This window comes from Fringilla coelebs, assembly GCF_963513975.1.
Source record: "Fringilla coelebs genome assembly, chromosome: 21".
Lineage (NCBI taxonomy): Eukaryota > Metazoa > Chordata > Aves > Passeriformes > Fringillidae > Fringilla > Fringilla coelebs.
Window position 1 is genome coordinate 1,417,284 of NC_140047.1, and position 13,970 is coordinate 1,431,253.

Below are 13,970 nucleotides of genomic sequence, written 5' to 3' on the forward strand. Positions count from 1 at the left end.
AGTGCAGGGAGCCTGTGAGAACGGCTTGCAGAGTTACGTGGGGTAAGTATTTGTAGATGGGGACAGACAGTCCTGCTGTGTCCTCAGTACAGCACCTTGGAGGTCAGATATCTCCTGCTACCAATGTTCCAAGAGGACAATGACAACTTATGGCCAGTGACAACATGAAGGCAGTGGGACAGAAGCATTAGGGAGGGGGAAGAGTCTTCAGAGATTTGCTGAGGGAGGGAAATATGGCTGTACCTGGACTCAGGAAGAATTAACGTTGTGTCTCCAGCAGTGAGGGTGCAAAGTGGTTTTGTGATGAGGGAGAAGAGGAATCTGACCCCAGACATTTGCAAAGCTTCAGGGGGAAGAAAGAGAACTTGACGAAACAAGAGCTCTGTGTCTGCAGAGCAGTCTCCCTGCCTGCAGGATCCTTGACTGGAGAGTCAGGGGAATCTGGAGCCACAAGTATGGCACAGGATGCCAAAATGGCCATGGGGACAAAAGGCTTCCAGAGTGTGTGGGAAAATATTGATGCTGTGTTATGTTAGTGAGACCTTTCTGGGTGTTGCACAGGGAACTCACTTGAGGAGGAAGCTGAGCTGGGCTGTCAGGATGCCTGAAGAGTGGAGAGCCCATTGGAGAAGATATGGTGCAACATAGTCAGCCTGGAGAATCAAATCCCAGCTGGGAGATGGCTGCATCAGGAAGGAGAGCCCTTTGCTTGAGCATGCTGCTGTGGGCCACCCTGGAACAGCAAGCCTACAATAGCTGGAAGCTGAAACCCAGTGCCAAAAAATGACTTTGACCCAGGAATCAGCTCTTTAGATCAAATACACGAGGGTTTGGACATCTGTGTGGTTTCGATATACTCCTAGGTGTATATTGAAAGGGGAAAGGCTCTTCTGGGCTCACAACTGCCAGATCCATGGCCAGTGGCACCTGGGGAACTGTGGGGTCTTACACAGTGCCTTCCCAGGAGATTTGAGGCCCAAAGTGCTCACTTAATGGTGCAAATACAGGAGATGTTTGGGATCCTAAACCTATTTGTCAGCACTGAAAATTTTTCCCTTTACCTAGTATAAATCTACTATAAATCTATTTTAACTACAATTTCCTGTTTACAGAGCCTTCAAGTTGATTTGATGAAGCAGACATGGAGAACTACATGGCTGCTCCACTGGGAAGGTACCACACAGACCCACCCAGAACAAGATCCCTAAGGAGACCACCCACCCGCAGCTCCTTCCCTGTACCCTGTGATCTCTCCATAACCAAGGGCATACCAAAGAGCTGGCATCCCCAGGACAGCCACAGTGTGGCTACCAGAAAACCAGGCTGGTGTTGAGCACCCAAACACAGATCTAGACTAAAAGAGCCAAAAGGCGAAGGAGGGTCCAGGGTATAAATGCAGGAAAGAGGGGGCGGAGAAGAGCATCAGGGATCCAATGGTCTGAGGGCTCAGGGGTGGTACCCTGGGAAGGGACCAATAGGAAATGCCAGGGTGGATGGCGGGGTTACACACACCAATGGGAAAACAGGGAAGGGAGAACTCTCTAGAATATGAACGTAAAAGGGGTGGGGAAGGCTAATGGTGAGGACGGAACTGGGATAAATTAATGTAGTGCTGCAGAGCTCTGTGTGGGAATCATCTTTCCTTGCCCTGTGAGGAATGCCTGGAGCCTATAACGCATCTTTCCAGGGCATTGTCATTGCCCCCAGTGGGCTCATGGGCCTCCTCAGGTTGGGTTCTCTGGCTCCAGTTGCCTTACTGGAAGTTGGAGAGTGCAGAGGCATGAGGTACAGCAGATTGTGTGTCCTGCCACTGTGAAACTCCTCTGCCTGTAAGCCAGGGCAGGAGAAACTGTGTGAGTGCGATGCAAGTGGCATCTTCATTTCATTCTTCGATAAGTCTAGGGCTTTGCAATTACATGTGCTGATCTGATAGTCTTCAGGGAATGATCAGCCAGTCATTGGCAGGGACTGTTTGCCTTTCTGCTAATTAAGTTGCATTTGATTTACAATCAAATCTAATGAATCAAGTGAGCTTGAGGTAGGCTCAAGGGAAGCACAGGCCAGCTCTACAGCCTCGCTGTTCATGAGGAGCCACATCCCAGGGACACTGCCAGGAACAGCCCTGGCATAGGGCAGTGAGTGACACCTCTGCAAGGTGAGCAGGACTGTGTTTGTGGCAGGGACAGGGCTCCTGCTGTGCTGCCCACAGGTGACCTGCGAGGCTGTGGACTTTGAGACGTACGCCCGTGCGTTGGGCTGGCATAGCCAGGCTGTGGCCGCTGTGGGGGGAGGCGCAGGGCTCTAGGGGTGGCTTCTGCAAGAAGCTGCCAGAAGCTTCCACCATGTCCAGCAGAGCCAATCCCTGGTGGCTCCAAAGATCGACATGTCACTGGCCAAGGTTAGGCCAATTACGAGTAGTAATGCCTCTGAGATTACATATTTAAGAAGGAAAGAAAGAGGTTTTTGTGCAGTTATAATTGTGGCTAGATAAGAGCAGGGTGAGAATATGTGAGAGGAAAGTTCTGCAGACATGAAGGTCAGTGGAGAAGTAGCAGGAGGAGCAGCTCCAGGTGTTGGAGCTGAGATTCCCCTGAGCCTGTGGTGAAGACCATGGTGCCCCTGCAGCCCAAGGATGCCATAGGAGTGCAGAGATCCGCCTGCAGCTACTGGAGGAGCCTATGCTGGAGCAGGGAGATGCCTGAGAGGAGGCTGTGACCCTTTAGCAAGCCCATGGTGGAGCAGGATTCTGGCAGGGACCTGCAGACCTGTGGAGAGAGGAGCCCATGCTAGAGGAGGTTTGCTCACAGGAGCTGTGACGCTGTGGGGGACCAATACTAGAGCAGCCTGTTCCTTGAAGGACTGACCCCATGGAAAAGTGACTCACATTGCAGCAGTTTGGCTAGGACTGTTGCTTGTGAGCTGGACTAGCATTTCAGAAGTTCATGGGAGGGACCCTGTGCTAGAGCAGGGGAATGACTTCTGTCCCTGAGCAGTGTCCCATTCCTGTCTCCCTGCACCACTGTGGGGAAGAAGGTAGAGCTGGTAAAGAGGGAGGGGTGGGGGGGAAGGTGTTTTTAAGGTCTTATTTTAGTTTTCATTATCCCGCTCTGATTTTGTTAGCAATAAATTAAATTAATAGCTCTAATTAGAGCCTGTTTTGCCTGTGACAATATTTGATGAGTGAACTATCCCGGTCCTTAACTCATAAATCCTTTGTCATATTTTCTCTCCCCTGTCCAGCTGCAGAGGGGACAGATAGAGAGGCTTTAGTGGGTGCCTGAGGTCCAGCCAGGGTCACCCCACTACAGCCAGACAGCCTGTGCTGGCATGGAGTGCTCCTCAGGCAAGTGCTCCTCTCGCTGCCAGGCCAGGGGAGAGACGAGGAGGACAGCCCTGATTGCTGGCTGTGGAGGAGGGGCAGGGAACAGCCCAGGGCACAGACCCCAGCACGGGGCTGCTGCTCCTCTCCTGCACCTCCCTTCACAACAGGTGTGTCTGGCAGCTCCAGTGGTTTGGGGCACTGCTGTGATTTTGACAGACCCCTGGATGTGTATTCAAAGAGGCAAGGCTGTTCTGGGCTCACACCCACCAGACCCCAGCAGCACAGGGGAACCCTGTGGTCTCACTCTGCACCATCCAAGGCAGATGGACAAGCCTGGTCCTGATGTCTGCGTGTTGCCTGAGTGATTCCTGCTGTGGTAACTACACCACCAGCTGGTGACTGGGGCTGCACCCCTCACGTGCAAAGGAACATCCAGGAGCCTCTAACACAAGACTGCTCCAGGCAGGTTGGTTAGGCACCCTTGCACTCAGTTTTTTTGGAGATTGCCAAGAGCCCACAGGTCCCAAGCAGCAAGTGGGACGTGGGTCAGAGGCTGAAATTAAAGCGTCATCCCTGTGCTAGCTGGTGCTACTCCTACAACCTGAGATGATCCCATACAGTCATTTTTATTTTTAAAAAGAGAAAAAATGAAAAGTCAAGAGGATTAACTATCACATATGGCACAGAGATTGTCTGGAAAGACCAGCTTAGCTTTCCTCTGAGTGCTTAAGCTGATATTAGCAAATACAAGCCCTAAACAACATTGGGAAGCCTAAATGGAACCCAGCATGATTGCATCAATTTAAAGAATCTGATTAGAAATAGCATAAACATTCTTTAACTTATTGAACACAGCTGAAAGGCAACAATGTAAGACAAACAACGAAGACACCAGCATCTGGCGCCTTGCTCCTCTGCTTTGAGAAATGACAGCTGCACTTTCTTCAAAGGCTCTGGCAGCAGGAATTTATACTAGAAAATATTTGAAAGTAGCTGGTTAAAGTAAAAGAAAAGAAGCTGATAGAAAAGTGAAGAAACCCTGCATCCACTTTGGCCAAGAAGGAGCTTTGGTGGATCCTCAGAATGGACCATCTCTGCAAACACTTCTGAAGTTCTGTCCTGCCAATGGAGAAGGGCAAGTGAGTAATAAGATGGAGAAGATGACATTGCCAGACAAAATAACTCAAACATCACTGCAGCACCCCATCTGCCACTTACACTCCCTTTGGTGCCTTCTAGTTTTCACCAGACGATGAAGAGAATGTGCCAGGCTCTGCAGAGGTGGTCAGAGGGACAACAGATAAGGAGGTCCCCTCACAGTGTAGAAGATACTCACAAAAGCTGCAATAAATGCTGGATTTGGTTGATGTCTTGGCAAACTATTACACAGGGCAAACTGAATGCAACTTGTGCGCAGGAAAATCACACCTCAGAAATACACCTCTCTGGAGGAGTCAACAAGACATAGGTGTTAGACATCCCCACGTCACCTGGCAAGTCTATCAAAGCTTGCAGGGGACAAGCTGGCATAGGTTAGGGAAGAAGATCTCACTAAGAGAAATCACAGAATGATTCAGGCTGAAAGATCATCCAGTCCAACCTCCTTTCTCAAGCAGAGTCTCCCAGAGCATTCACTCAGGATTGTGTCCAGACAGGTTTTGAGCTCCTCCAGACATGACTCCAGAACCTCTCGGGGCAGCCTGTCCCAGTGCTTGGTCATCCACTCAGTAAAGAGTGGCTGAGAGAAAGGGAAGAAAGTTCCCCAGAGGGGTCACTGTGCTGACTGACAGGTATCAGGTAAAACATCTCATCCATGTGCAGTGAGTGCCAGAGGGGGCAGCATGAGGCGATATTGGAAGGTCAGAGAATAGGACAAGGCTCCATGTCAATCTCAGATGTACCCCCACCTTTTCAGGGAGGTGGAGGTCCAGGTCTGGCCATGCAGCCCCAGCAAGGACATGGCCTGAACAGGGGAAGGAGAGAAGGGTGAGAGGGTAGGTTGGGAGGACAAGGAGGCTTGTCAAAGATTTAAGATCTGGAACAGCATAAGGATCACAAATAGAGGAGAGGATCTTGCATCACCAGCAGCTATCAGCTGCCGGTCTCAAACTGCTCCTCAGCCATCAAAGGCTGTCCCAGCACTTCCTTTGCCCCAACGCCCTTCTGCTCTCTCCCATCAGTTTCTGGTGTCTGGGCTGATCCCCACTGCACCAGCCTGGCTGGTCCCCACCAGCCCTGGTATGTTCCCACGGCCCCTGGCCAAGCAGCTGAAGATGGAATCAGCATGACAAGCAAAAGGGAGAGCAGAGGCGAGCGAAGCTCCTTGCTGCAGGATGCCACCATTGCTAAGTAGGTGCCTAAACCCAGGAGGCCCTTAGGAACATTCAGGGAAGAAAAGTTCCTTTTTTTCAGATATATGATGACATCTGGCCAGATTTGTGGGGGGATAAAGGAGCATTGGATGAACTGCAGAGACGGATGCAAGCTTGATGCAAGGGCTGAGGGACTATGGAGGGCTGCATGGGGACCCATCGCCTGCTCTGCACGGATGGGATTCACATCCAGAAAACACTGAACTGTCAGCTTGTGTGCCCTGGCACTCCAGCTCCAGCGGGGTTTTTCTCTGTGTGGTGCCCAGAAGCCACAGGCATCTCTCCAGGTTTGGCTCCAGAGGATTCAGACAGCCATGTTCCACAACAGCTTGCAGTGGGGCAGAGAGGTCCCAAATCTGAATCTTGCCCTGCCTTGGCTCAGCCTGAGCTGTTGGATGGGCTCCTGGGGCTCCCAGGGAGCAGAGAGCTGCAACCTCTGCAGGGCAAGAGGAGGACAGGTGGTGGATGGTGCAGGTGGATGCAGCCCTCCAAACTCCAGCCTCACTCTCGGTGGCCTTTCTCCATGCCTCCCCTCTTGCCCACAGGATTCCCAGCCTCACTGCACCCTTTGCCTGACCTCTGTCTGGCCTGGTCCTGCCCCTCTGGGAGGCACCCAGGTGGGAAAAATCTTGTGGCTCTGAAACTGCCCTCACTTTGGCAAGCTCAGCTCGGATCACTCCCGGCTGTTCACCATCCACAGCCCCCAGGAGAACAACAGGAGGGACCACAGGGCCCAGCACCCCAGGTTGTCCCCAGACAGCTACACCAAGACCTGGGGAGGGTCTCTGTTTATTTGGCAAAAAGTAGAGACTGTGTGCTGAAGGAGCAGGGACTCTGTCAGAGTCCTGACAACAGAGCTTAGAAGAAGGATGGTCGAGCAGGAGCCTGGAGCTTCAAAGCATGGGTCTTGCATTGCTTGGCAGGAGCATCCACAGGCCAGTCTGCACTTTCTGGAAAACAGGTGGGAGAGGCGGTGTCTGGGTGAGGCAAGGAGACCAGTGGGACTCTCCATTAGGATCGGTGCATTCTTCTCCAGTTCTCCCCAGATTTGTAGGGTGAGGCATCTCCAGCAATGGATTTCTAGTAACCCCTACAACTGTATGGTGGGAAAGCACACGCTGGGGGGGCAACAGCAAATATGGTTTGCATGGTGAGACACCAACCCACTCTGGCCAGGTTTGCCAGCCCACAAGCCCAGGGTCCCTTTGGCAGGAGCTGGTGTCCTGGTCCTCACTGCTCAAAGGGCTGGGCAGACATTTCTCTGGTGGTTTCAGCTCACGTGCCCACGTTCAGTGCCAGGCACTTCCCACTGGGAGTCTCTGGACACTGCTCCTTGGGAGTCCCTGGGTACTGCTACCTGGGGGCCACTGCTGTAGAGCAGTATCCAAAGGAATGGTCCTACCTGTGCACAAGCTCCAGCACCAGCTCAAACAGCTCAACCCCAGAGGAATTCAAAGAGTTCTTGGTGGCCCTTGCCTTGGGGGCACCAAGAAGGTGAATTTCCAGGAGAGAACATTGCAAACACCATTTTGCACGGCGGCAACTCACCTACGGTTCACCAAGTCTGCATTCCTCTGTGGAAACAAAGAGAAAGCCTAAGTCTGCCACTGTGGTCTGAATAGTCCCATTTAGCACCCAAAGTAGACTACTCAGAAGGAACTTGTGGGTTTCTTCTTGCTCAGTGTGCCCAGCCAGAGCACCGCTGGCTGCCAGCACTCCCTCCTGCCAGCTCAGACCATGAAGTGGTGGTACTGATGGGCTGAGCTGGTCCCTGCCTGCATGTCCCTCTATTGGCCCTGGGCAGTACTCACCCTGCCTGGGCAAAATCCAGATTGTCTTGTCAGTGAAGCCATTCAGCTTGGCAAGTCTCTTGAACAGCAACTTGATTTTGGGTCTCACCAACTGGGTTCTGCCTAAAGACAAAGACATGAGTTAGCTCCAGGCTGTGCCTGGCTCTGCATCTCCTGGGAAGCTGGTGAGTGTGTCCACCTGAGGGTGGGATGGATGGCAGTCCCTGGGAGAAGGCTGGAGGCACTGGTGGAGGTCCTGGAGAGCAGTGGTGGCCAGGCACATGAGACACCTCACCCAGGATACAAGATGAGCCTGAGGTCCTGACACCAGTGCAGTGACTCCTCTCTTGGTTCCTGTCCCCACTGATTCTGTTCTGCCTGTGCAGCAGGACCCCCACTCTCCACCCTTCTCCACCAAGAAACTTACCCAATGCCATGGACTTGCAGCACAGTGCTGGGAGCCTGAGCCCCAGCCCCCCCTGCCACCCAAACCCCTGCTCCTTCCCTGCCACACAGGGAACACATGGTGGTCCCTGCCCCACTCCTGCACCTCACCCAGGGCAGGAGTGGAGACAGAATGTCCCCTGGCTCCTGGCCTTGCAGGACCCTCAGAGCAGTTCACCACTGCTGGCTACGCACTGTAAAGTCTCAGCATGTGCAAGGTCTTCCCCTCTTTCTCTCTGGTGGCAAAGACAACCATGTAGGAGCTGCCGTCGGTATCCACCAGCCGCACCGTCTTATTGCCTCTGTCTGCAAAAGGATGTGGAGAAAAATTAATTACCTCCTCCTGGAAGCCCCCACTCTGCAAAGGGGCTGTAAAGAGCATGAAGCCCACCAAACCTGTCTTTCCTTGATATCCCCCCATCCTGGTTTTCCCTCTTGCTAAGGCTCCTCCAAAAGCCTGGAGGGCCCACAGACCACAGCAGAGCAGAGGGATGGGGAGGCGAGGGCAGAAGGGGCTGTGGATGGTCAGTGCAGGCTGTTGGCCAGTGTCAGACTGTTCCTTGGGCTGGAAATGATGGAAAACCACCCCTGCTCCATCCCCTGGGAACATCCATTCACAGCCTTTTTGCAGAAGGAACCTGCTTCTCCCTAGGGTTTAAACTCAGTCTCAATGTGTTTATCCCAGAGGGAGGGATTGGGGGGTCTGCCATGCTGCTGGGCCACCAGCCCTGGGGTGTAGCTGGCACCTGGACACAGAGAGATGTCTCAACAAGGATGCAGGAGGGGCAGGCAGTCCTGAGGGCCATGGCCCCAGGAACAGGCAGCTGCTTCAGACAGGGGTGGTGGGACATGCCTCTATCCTGCCCCAAGAGCCCCCACTCACCAGAGCTGTAGTATTCATCCTGGTTGCCTGTTGGCTGGTAGAGCGATTCAAACTTCATACATCTCTCAGGGCTGCAGAACAGTGAAGGATGCTCCAGCTGAGGTGAAGTGACTCCCTCTCCCCTCCCCTGTTCAAGGGTCGCTATCCCAGATGTGAGACTTGCTGTTCAGAGATGTTGTGGTGTGGCCAGGGCAGGAGGGGACAGATACTACCCTTGGAACAATGGGTACCTGGACTGGCAGGGGACAGTGCTGGCACCTGGGCATTACTGATGCCCTCACTCATGCTCTGAGCTTCTGGGATGAGGCTGGTTCTTCTGGGAAAGTTGTAATTGTAGGGTCCTGTCCCACCCTCTGTGGTGGCACTGGTCCTCTCCAGTGTTGTCCTGAGCCTGCCCTAAAGATGGGGTGCCCACAGCTATCCCAAGCCCCTGATGTTCCTGTCTGAACCCCTGCCCACTCTTTGGTGAGTGCACTGAGGTGGAGACCCGCCAGTGAAGGTCCAGGGAGGAGTTTGGTAGTGAAGCCTGTGGAGAAAAGGATGTGGGACTTACGTGGGAATTGCAAAGGAGACCTTCAGGTCACCATTTCCCAGGACCTCAATGTTGGCCATTGCCATCTTCAGTTGGTCCTTTTTTTGGAGGTAGCTCTCGGAGTCAGAGGCCATAGCAGTGATGTACCATATCCCTGCAATCTGGCAGTGAGAGCAGGCTGAGTCCAGAGGAGCAGTCTAGAGTGTCTCCTCCTCAGGGACCAAGCCAGGACAACCTCCATGGAACACCTACATCCCGTCCAGGCAACAAAATTCCCTTAGGGACACCTATGCAGGAGCTGGGTGACTGTCCTCATCTGGGTGTGTCAGCAAAGCAAATGGTGGCTGTAGTGACCCCAGCTGTCCCCAGTACCAAAACACCTTTACAGTCCTCCCTGCTCTGCTGGTGATTGGAGAACAAGCTCTTCCCTTCCCTTCCCTTCCCTTCCCTTCCCTTCCCTTCCCTTCCCTTCCCTTCCCTTCCCTTCCCTTCCCTTCCCTTCCCTTCCCTTCCCTTCCCTTCCCTTCCCTTCCCTTCCCTTCCCTTCCCTTCCCTTCCCTTCCCTTCCCTTCCCTTCCCTTCCCTTCCCTTCCCTTCCCTTCCCTTCCCTTCCCTTCCCTTCCCTTCCCTTCCCTTCCCTTCCCTTCCCTTCCCTTCCCTTCCCTTCCCTTCCCTTCCCTTCCCGGGATGCTGAGGATCACCTTGCCCTCCTGCGGCTCGGCAGTTCCCAGGTCCCCAGCCTGCACACTCAGCAAGCACAGCAGGACCATCCCCAGGCTCAGCCTCATGGTCCTCATCTCGCCTCAGCTCCTCTGCCTTCAGCCGTGGGATGGGGAGTGGTGCCGGCGCTGTCGGGTTTATAGCTCCGTGCTCCCTCCTCCGCCCCCCCGCTGGAGCCGTGCCGAGCCCTACGGGAACGCTCTCGGGCTTGGCTTGGGCAAGGGGTGGATCCGCAGGGCAGCCAAGGGTCAACAAACCCCTGGGGCAGAGCGGGGCTTGTGCCTGCCAGCCCCAAAAGGAGTTACAGGAACCGTTGCACCACTGCTGAAATTTGGGATTTCCCCCGTTCTTTTAGCTGCTTGTGAAAGAACAAAGCAAACGGTTGTTTTCCAACGGGCTGCCAGGAGGAGCGGGAGGTTCTTCCCGGCACCGGCCCCGGGGCAGCCCCGCTCACCAAGGACCCGTTCTTCTGGCCGGGCTGAAACGTGCCCCAGGGCAGCTGCTGGGATCCTGCCCAAACCAGCTCTTCGCCGGCACAGCCTGACCCGCGATGCCTGCGGCAGCCTCCCCACCTTCGCTGGGGCACGCAGGGTCTGCCGAGCGGGCTGCACCCTGAGCAGGGCGGGCAGAAGAAGGGATTCATGTCGCTGTGGGAGTGTGTCCCTCCTTCCCAGAGTGTGATGTCCCCTGTGGTCTGGCTCTGCCAGGCTCCTGGAGTCACAGCCCAACACCTGCCTGGGCACTGAGGGACGGCGGGGCAGGGAGGCAGAGGGGGGAGCAGAGGCTGCCTTCACTGTGCAGGAGCTGGAGCCGAATAAAAACTGCCCTTGGGGCTCATGGCAGCACGGCCTTGCTTTGGTGAGATGGGGGACCAAGGGGGGTGGCAGGCATGCGGGTCCCAGTCCGGACATAGGCAGCCCTGGTGCCACCCCACTCCCAGCTGGGTGGCCTGGGAGAGGACTGAGCAGGGACTGGGGTTTCCTGGGGGTATCCCTGCAGGCAGCACTGGGCAGCGTGACTACTTAACCCTCTCTGCCCAGAGCTATTGACCACCCAGCTAGGCTGTGCCAGCCCCTATCCACCCTGGCTCCCTTCTTCCCTGCCCTGCACCTTCCCCATCCTCTGCTCCCCATCCTCCCCATGCTGGGCACAGCAAACATCACATCTAGGGAGCCCCCTAAAACCTGTGGGGGCCTGACAGGAAGGGTCAGCTCCAGGATTGTTGGGCTCAGGGTGCCTGGGGACCCCGGCAGCACTCTGCTCCCGCCAACAAAGCACCGAGCTCTGGGGTAGCTTCTGCATCTATTTATTTAGGAGGTTGAGGGTGATCCTGGTATGGAGCAGGAGGTCTGGCAGAGCCTGGACGATGGGAAGGAGCACCACGGAGTGGGGCGCAGAGCCCGTCGTCCGCTAAGTCTGGAGGACATGGTTCTTCAGCTGCAGAGGCAGGACAGGCAGATAACTGGTCAGAGCAGGGCAAAGCCAAGCTGACAGAGCCCCGAGGCAAGTGAGGGATTCCTCAGGGCCTGCAAGTCCTTGCTCAGTCCAGGCAATGCTGAAAGGGAGTCACAGCTTTCCCTGGCCACACTCACCTGATGTCCCCGGTGCATTGATCTGTTGGAAAGCAAAGAGAGGGGTGAGTGTGCAATTGTCAGCACCCCGAGCCCCTGCGCAGTCCGCATGCAGAGGGGCCGCAGCTGCCACCCTGTGCCCTTGGGCCACTCACCTGACTTGGGCAGGATGGCCAGCATGTCCTCGGTCAGGCCCATGGTGGGGATAAGCTCCATGAACTTCTGCAGGAGCTGGGGGCTCACGTCCTGCTCCCTTGCTGCAGCCACACACCCCAAGTGGGGACTGGTGAGTGCAAGGAATCCCAGCAGCCAGCCCCACACTGGGGGTCCAGGTACTGTGGGGCAGCAGCTGGACCCCAGGAAAGGGCCAAGGTGAAGCAATGAACATGCAGGGTGGATACCAGGCAACCCACAGCTGCCCTGGGCTGGCAGCAAAGGGTCACAAGCCCCTTGGGATCAGCGACCCATTTGTTTGGGGTGGTATGGGGTGGCTGGCAGGCTTGGGATGCTGCAGCTGGGCTTGCACACTGCAGGGGGCTCTGGTTCAACCTGCAACCAGCTGGAGATTCCTTTAGTGCAAGGTTTCATTCACCCCAAAATTAATTCCCTAGGTGATGGACATGGGGTGCTGCTGGTGGTGGCCCTGGGTAGTGGTGGGGAGCCCAGCCCCTGCCCACTGCTGGTGCCCCCATCCCTTTCCAGGAGCCAGGTCCCCACTCCCAACGTACTGAGGAGCTGCAGCGCCATGCTGGGCTCTGCCTCGCTGTGCTGGACCTCGTGCAGGACAGCATAGTGGCTGTAGTCTGTCTCCATCACACGCAGATACCTCTTCTCTTGTGCTCCTAAGGACCCCAGAGGTGACCGGCTGGGTAACATGACACAGTCCGAGCCCTCCTGGGCCCTGCTGAGGCCCACAGCTCAGTGCTCAAGCCTCAAATTTGCCTGAAGGGGGTATGAGGAAGGAACCCCTGCTCGATGTGGAGGAGCCAGGTGCCCACCCATCCACAACCTCTTGCTGAGCCAAGCCCACCTCCCACTACTCCTGAGGTATGGGGGCTGGGGATGCCCTATGTTTTGGGGACTCCAAAGCCCCTCTCCACATACCCATGTAGTGCCCCGCCTGCCCGCTCTGCTGGAAGAGCAGCTCAAACTCTTGGCATTTGTCCATCCTGGAAAAGGAACATTGAAAAGGCAAATGTGACTAGACAGATGGGAAGGCAGCAGGGTTAGATGGGCCCAGCCTGCCCAGGGGGATGCACTGAGGCAGAACTGGGCAACTCAAAGCAGTGGGGGAGTTGCTGTGGGGAAGAAGGGAGTTCCTGGCCCACAGGGAACACGGCAAGAAGGACAGACACTTACAGGGGCCAGACCAACTTAATGGCCAGGTCCCCTTCTGGTGTGAAGCTCACGATGGCCATGGATGACTTCATCCCATCCTTCATCTTCAGGAAGATGGAGCAGTTGGAAGCGATGGCTGTGACATGCCACTCCCCTGCAAACTGCAGCAGGACATCATCGGTGGAATTTGGAAAAGTTGTGGGGACCTGCCAGGGAGACCTCTACTCCTCCATAGGGGACTTGGAAGCCCACTGCATAAATTTGCCAACCTGCAGCGGACCTGCCACTCTCTGTGGGGACCTGTCACCCTCTTCAGGGACCTGCCACCATCTGTGGGGAGCTGTCTTCTGCCATGGGGAACATGACAGCCCACTGTAGAAACCTGCCAGCCAGTGGTGGCAGACCTGCCACCCTTTGTGGGGACCAGCTAGGCAAACATGGGGAGCTGCCACCTCCTGCATGCAGAACGCCCTGTCCTGCCCCATGCTAAGAGTACAGGTGCAGCACCTGGCCCATGTTCCCTGGGAAAGTGCCACATACTTGCAGACGTCGTGGCCCCATGTGCTGGTGTCCTTGCAGTAGGGCTGTTGTTGGCGCTGGACACAGCAGCCAGGACTAACCTGGTTTTGCACAGGCTGCCTTGGAAGCTGTCCTGGGGCTGGTTCAGGGATGGGGCTAGCAGGTGCCCGGGGGTGCAGCACAGGCCCCCTGCCCCAGTTAGCCCCTCCAGTCCAGGCAGGATGTGCCAGGCAGCACCCTGTGCACTTACCTTCTCAGTGTTCAAGTCTGGCTGCACAGGCACCTGGGCTCTTGCCTGCAACAGGCAGAGCAGGGCTAGAACCAGGCTGGGCAGTGCTGCTGTCATCCTCACCCTGGAGTGGATGTGGGCAGGAGAGGCTGTACCCACTTTATAGCCCCCACTGCTGGCAGCACTCCTGCCCACGCCAGCTTTATGCAACAGGTTACACAAGAGCAGGGATAACCTGTGCCCGGCTTAG

At 55.5% G+C, this 13,970-nt stretch overlaps 2 protein-coding genes across 3 annotated transcripts; both read right to left on the reverse strand.

Moving 5' to 3' along the window:
* Positions 1 to 6,467: 6,467 nt before the first annotated feature.
* LOC311161835 (extracellular fatty acid-binding protein-like) lies at positions 6,468 to 10,196 on the reverse strand. The gene is made up of 7 exons (XM_084219746.1): positions 10,045 to 10,196; positions 9,365 to 9,504; positions 8,812 to 8,882; positions 8,124 to 8,234; positions 7,506 to 7,607; positions 7,243 to 7,268; positions 6,468 to 6,644 (listed from the first exon to the last, which is right to left on the reverse strand). The coding sequence occupies exons 1-6, from the start codon at positions 10,138 to 10,140 to the stop codon at positions 7,243 to 7,245; spliced, it is 546 nt and encodes a 181-aa protein (XP_084075872.1). The 5' UTR covers positions 10,141 to 10,196; the 3' UTR covers positions 6,468 to 6,644.
* Positions 10,197 to 11,366: 1,170 nt separating this feature from the next.
* LOC311161846 (lipocalin-15-like) lies at positions 11,367 to 13,864 on the reverse strand (the record flags this gene model as incomplete). Of its 2 annotated transcripts, XM_084219778.1 has the most annotated exons (7): positions 13,742 to 13,864; positions 12,994 to 13,133; positions 12,739 to 12,803; positions 12,363 to 12,476; positions 11,790 to 11,891; positions 11,656 to 11,677; positions 11,367 to 11,500 (listed from the first exon to the last, which is right to left on the reverse strand). In XM_084219778.1, the coding sequence occupies exons 1-7, from the start codon at positions 13,835 to 13,837 to the stop codon at positions 11,497 to 11,499; spliced, it is 543 nt and encodes a 180-aa protein (XP_084075904.1). In that variant the 5' UTR covers positions 13,838 to 13,864. The 2 variants fall into 2 exon arrangements, with proteins under 2 accessions (XP_084075904.1, XP_084075903.1); XM_084219777.1 differs by lacking the exons at positions 11,367 to 11,500; positions 11,656 to 11,677; positions 11,790 to 11,891 and having other exon boundaries at positions 12,223 to 12,476.
* Positions 13,865 to 13,970: the final 106 nt, after the last annotated feature.

Excerpts from the sequence above, each read along its gene's own strand:
- LOC311161835 (XM_084219746.1), bottom strand. The coding sequence starts at position 10,140 with ATGAGGACCATGAGGCTGAGCCTGGGGATGGTCCTGCTGTGCTTGCTG. Across the intron at positions 9,505-10,044 it reads CCGAGCCGCAGGAGGGCAAG|ATTGCAGGGATATGGTACAT; the intron begins GTGATCCTCAGC and ends TCTCACTGCCAG. Across the intron at positions 8,883-9,364 it reads GTCTCCTTTGCAATTCCCAC|CCCTGAGAGATGTATGAAGT; the intron begins GTAAGTCCCACA and ends ACTGTTCTGCAG.